Consider the following 5,434-nt stretch of genomic DNA (forward strand, 5'->3'; position numbering starts at 1 on the left):
TTTTTAAAACTTCTAAATATCTCTTCAAATTACTCTAATATTTTTACAAATAATAAGTGTTCTATTATTATTTATAAAGTCAAATTAAATTTTTTTGTTATTCGCAGGATTTTCTAAAAATTATAGAAAAAATTCCATTCATTTTGAAATAGATTTTTAAACTTCCGAAAAAAAAGAAAAATTATTTTGAATTTGTAAAAATTTAAAGCCACTTCTAGATTTCTCAAGATTTTGAAATACAATTTTAAAACGTTTAAAGGATGCCTAGACTATTTAAAATAAAAATAATTTATCTTCTAATTTAAGAACAATTAAGTTAAAAAATTTATTTTTCAATGTTTAATATGTCTAGCTTAAAATTAATTAAAATAATATAATTTAAAAAATTTTTAAAGTTCATTGCTTGATTTTTTAATTTTTATTATTGAAAATGTTAACGTGGATTTATATTTTTGCAACTTAATTAGAATAAGTTCCAAAAATATAAATCCACGTTAACATTTTTAAGCTTTTTTTTTGGCTGTATGTATTTGAAATTATTTGATTTTCTAAATTTAATTCGAATATTTTTAAAACTTCTAAATATCTCTTCAAATTACTCTAATATTTTTATAAATAATAAGTGTTCTATTATTATTTATAAAGTCAAATTAAATTTTTTTTAGTTTGCAGGATTTTCTAAAAGTTATAGAAAAAAAATCAATTAATTTTTAAATACATTTAAAAGTTCCGAAAAAAAATTCAAAAATTATTTGGAATTTGGAAGAATTTAAAACCACTTCTAGATTTCTCAAGATTTTGAAATACAATTTTAAAGCGTTTAAAGGATGCTTAGACTATTTAAAATAAAATTAATTTAACTTCTATTTTAAGAACTGTTAAGTTAAAAAAAATTATTTTTAAATTTTTAATGTGTCTAGCTTAAAATTAATTAAAATAATATAATTTTGAAAATTTTTAAAGTTCATTGCTTGATTTTTTAATTTAGACTATTGAGAATGTCAACCTGGATTTATATTTTTGGAACTCAATCTGAATATTTGAACTCTATAATTGATAAAAAATTTTGAGCATATGCTTAAATTTTGTTGTTTATTACTTTATATGGAAAAAAATGTTTAGAATATAGTTTGATTTTTCAAATTTCATTGGCCGTGAAAAATGTTTGCGAACCGGGAAAAAACCTAGAATTTTTTTCTTCGATTGAAACGGTCACCCTGGAAGGAAATGTGCGCCCTAGGGCGCAAAAAAAAGTTTTTCTACAATCAGGCCTTGAATTTTGGGTATCCAACCTAATTATTTTTACTCTAATATATCGAGTCCTGTTACCTCTGTTTTTTTTGCGATTACAGGAAGCTATTGCAGTAGGTATAATGGCAGCCCTTCGAAAAAACTTGGACTCTGTTATAACAGCTTATCGTGCTCATGGTTGGACTTATCTTATGGGAGTCAAGCCCGCAGGTGTCTTGGCTGAACTTACGGGAAAACAGAGTGGTGTTTCTCGAGGAAAAGGTGGTTCAATGCATCTCTACACCGAGAGATTCTATGGTGGAAATGGTATCGTTGGTGCTCAGGTGCGTTTAAAAAAAAAATAAAAAATTTGATTCTTAACATTTATTTTTTGTCTATCTACTAAAACGCTCGAATTTTTTTAATTCAATGACTGAAAATGAGTTATAACACCATAATTTTTAACCGAATATCGAAAATCTACATTAAAACTTTGTCAGTAATAGGCTGCGCTCAAAAGTTTAGATTTTCTGCAGTTTTCCACTCCCCTGGCCAAATATTCCGGTGAATGCGAACACTTATAATAAAAAAGCAGCATTAAATCCAGCAATTAAAAATCCTCTTACTGTGTGTAATTTTTAGTTTCCAGAAATTTTGTGTTAGTTATTGCTAGAAGAATTAGGCAACTTATTTTTCAAAATTTCGTGATTTTTCCTTGAATAATTTCTCATTTTCCTTGATCCTTAATATTCAAATGACAGCATTTTAAATTTGTAATACTTTTAAAATAGCATTTTTTATAAACATAAATTTCTTAATTTACTTTAAACGAAAAATTGCTTTTCTCCAATAAAAGATGGTTTCTTAACAAAATACTTAAATTTCTAACGAAATGATTAAATTTTTTCAAATAATAGTTAAATTTTCAATTAAAAAGATAAATTCCCAACCAAAAAAGGTGTCATGGTTTAAATTTATATTTAAAAAAAGATGAAATTTATACAAAAAACAAAAGCAAGAATTTTAAAACCAACAAGGTGAATTTTCAACAAATAAAGATTTCTTACAAAATAAATAAATAAAATTTATATAAATTGTTGAACTCTCAACCTAAGACGAATTTACTCTACAAAAATGGAATTTTTAAATAGGAAATATAAGTTTTCAGCAAAAAAATAATTTTCCACGACACTGACGCATTTTTACCCCACAAAAATGAAATTTTAAGTAAAAAATATCAACCTTAAAAAAATCTATGTTACATTTTCAGTTCAAAAATTAATTTAAAAAAAGGCTTTTCCACTAAACAGATAAATTTTCAATCAGAAAAAAAATTTAAAGATTATAGTTTGAAATTTAGCCAGGTAGTTGAAATTTCAAAAAAAAATTATTAATTTTCAACAAAATAGTTAAACTTTCAACCAAAGAGTGATTCAACCAAATCTTCAAAACAAAATAGTTGAATACAGATGAATTTTATACAGGAAATTTGTATTTCAAAAATTTAACTATTTTAAAAGAAACTGCATATTTATTAGGTAAAAATGCAACTGTTTGGCTGAAATTTCAACTGTTTTGTTGAAAATTGAAATATCTTTTTAGAAAATTTACTTATTTAAAATTCACATTTTGGCGTTGATTATTGAACTAAAATATTTTTTAAGTAAAAATAAATACCTCTTTTTTTTGAAAATTTGTAGTCCTTTATAGTCGAAAACTCTAATGTTTTCTTAAAAATTTAATTGTTTCATAGGAAATTTTACTTGCTTAAAATTCATATTTTGATGTTCAAAAGTCAGCTAAAAATTTTCTCAGATGAAAATTCATTTGATTTTTTTAACTTGTCTTTTTGATATGAAAATTCATCTATTTTAATATAAATTCCATCTTTCTTGGATACAAATGTAACTGTTTGGTTGAAATTTCAACAATTTTGTTAAAAACTCATCCCTTTTGGTTAAAAATTCAACTGTTTTGTTCAAAATTTGGTCTTTTCTGGTTCGAAATTCAAGTATATTCGTACGATATTTACTTCTTGTTCAAAACTAAAATTTTTATGTTGAAAAGTCAAACTAAAATCCTTTCTGTATGAAACTCTAAATGCATATTTTGAAAATTTGTCTTTTCGAGTAAAAAATTTCTCTATTTGGTTGAAAACTAATCTTTTTAAATAGAGCTTTATCTGTTTGTTGAAAATTTACTAATTTTGTTGAAAATTATTTTTTTATTGCTGTAAATTTATATTTTCTGGTTGAAAATTCAATTTTTTAACAGAAAATTCATCTTGTCTTGAAGATTAAACAATTTAAATAAACTTTTTTTTTCTTTCGCGACTGAAAAATCTTCATTTGTTGAAAATTCGTCTTTTTGGTTGTAAAATTAATTTTTTTAAATGTAATTTTATACTATTTTTTGGTTGAAATGTTAGCTATTACGTTATTTATTGAGAATTCATGTTTTTAGATTGAAAATGTAATTATTTTTCGAAAATTTATTAATTTTGTTGAAAATTTAAGTATTTGGTTAAAAATGTCATCCTTTTATGGTACCCTGCAAAGCCTATCTACTTCTAAATTGAAATTTTTAATAGATTTCGATAATTTGAAGGAATTTTTAAGACTTGAGGATATTTTTAAATCTCTACGTTTTCAAGAGATTTTAATTAAAAATTTTTTTGGTAATTTCTAAAGATTAAAAGGAATTTTTCATCAATTTAAATAATTTTAAGGGATTTCAAAGTGTTTAAAATATTTTAAGATATACAGAATTTTCTATAATTTCGGAAGATATGGATATTTTAAAAGATTTTTACAGTATTTTATAAGATTTCAGTGTTTCAAGGATTTGAAGAGATTTTACATTATTTTTTATAAGAGACCCTGAATTTTTTTAAGTTCACTTAATTTTTGTAATTTACTTGAATTCTTCTAAATTTACATAATTTTACTTGATTCAATGGATTTTTAAAATTATATTTCTTATATAATTGGTCCCTTAAAAAACGTAAAGGGATTTCAAGAGATTTTAAGGGATTTGAAATATTTTTGGTAATTAAAACCAAGTCCAAATACATTTTAAACTGATTTCATAAGAAGTGAGGATTTTTTTCCGAATTTAAAATATTTGAAGAGATTTTCAAATATTTTTTTGCAATTTTTTTTGGAATTTGTCCTGAATTCTTTTAAATTCTTTTGAATTCTTCTAAATTCATTTAATTTTACTCTATTCAATGGAGTTTAAAAACTTTTTTAAAATTATTCTTGAGGTTTTGTAAACTCACCTTAAATTCTTAGGCATTTCATCAAATTCTTTTGAATGCCTTTTTAATTTTTCTGACCTCATTTAAAACTTAATGAATTCAATGAATTTTTCCATATTTTGAAGGATTTTCAATGCACTTAATACTTTTTTACTTTAGCTTGTTTTTTTAAAATGAATTTTATCGAATTCTTCTCATTTCTCTTAAATTATTCTAAATTTAATCAAATTTTACTGAAATAAATGGACTTTTTCGATTTTTTAAGAACATTTTTTTAATTTCTTTAAATTCGTTTGAATTTTTTGGTAGTCATTAGTCACACTTTCATTCTTATTTTATTTAACTGGAATTCTTTTAAACTTTTTGGACTTTCTTAAACATTTTTTAATTCAATTTAGTTCTTCTAAATTCACATAATTCTTCTCCAATCAACGGATTTTTAAAAATTTGTTGACATTTTAAAAATTGTTTCAATTCACTTAATTGCTTTATAAATTCAGCTTGTTTTTTTTTAATGAATTTTATCGAATTCTTCTCATTTCTCATAAATCATTCTAAATTTACTCAAATTTTACTGAAAAAAAATGGATTTTTTGATTCTTTAAGAAAATGTTTTTAATTTATATAAATTCTTTTGAATTGTTTGGCTGTCATTAGACGCACTTTCATTTTTATTTTAATTTACCCTGAATTCTTTCAAAGTTTTGTTTTACTTCACCCTGAATTCTTTTAAAATCTTTGGAATTTTTTTGAATTTTTTAAATTCACTTTAACTTTTCTAAATTTATTTAATTATACTCAAATCAATGGACTTTTTCTATTTTTTCATATTTTTAAAATTTGTTCAATTCCCTTAATTGTGTTTTAAATTCAGTTTTTTAAAAATGAATTTCGTCAAATTCTTTTCATTTCCCTTAAATTATTTTAAATTTACTCAAATTTTAC

General features: G+C 22.7%; 2 protein-coding genes across 4 annotated transcripts in view; one reads left to right on the forward strand and one right to left on the reverse strand.

The window, feature by feature from the left end:
• LOC117181471 (DDB1- and CUL4-associated factor 12) overlaps positions 1 to 5,434 on the reverse strand; it is a 251,124-nt gene that overhangs the window by 118,087 nt on the left and 127,603 nt on the right. The window lies entirely within an intron of this gene.
• The window catches only part of LOC117181473 (pyruvate dehydrogenase E1 component subunit alpha type I, mitochondrial-like), a 44,525-nt gene that overhangs the window by 15,307 nt on the left and 23,784 nt on the right, over positions 1 to 5,434 (forward strand). For both annotated transcript variants that reach the window (XM_033374164.1, XM_033374166.1), the window contains one exon: positions 1,353 to 1,574. In XM_033374164.1, the coding sequence (XP_033230055.1) occupies positions 1,353 to 1,574 (222 nt within the window). The remainder of the gene's footprint in view (positions 1 to 1,352; positions 1,575 to 5,434) is intronic.

This window comes from Belonocnema kinseyi, chromosome 10 (assembly GCF_010883055.1).
Source record: "Belonocnema kinseyi isolate 2016_QV_RU_SX_M_011 chromosome 10, B_treatae_v1, whole genome shotgun sequence".
In the NCBI taxonomy this organism is placed as follows: Eukaryota; Metazoa; Arthropoda; class Insecta; order Hymenoptera; family Cynipidae; genus Belonocnema; species Belonocnema kinseyi.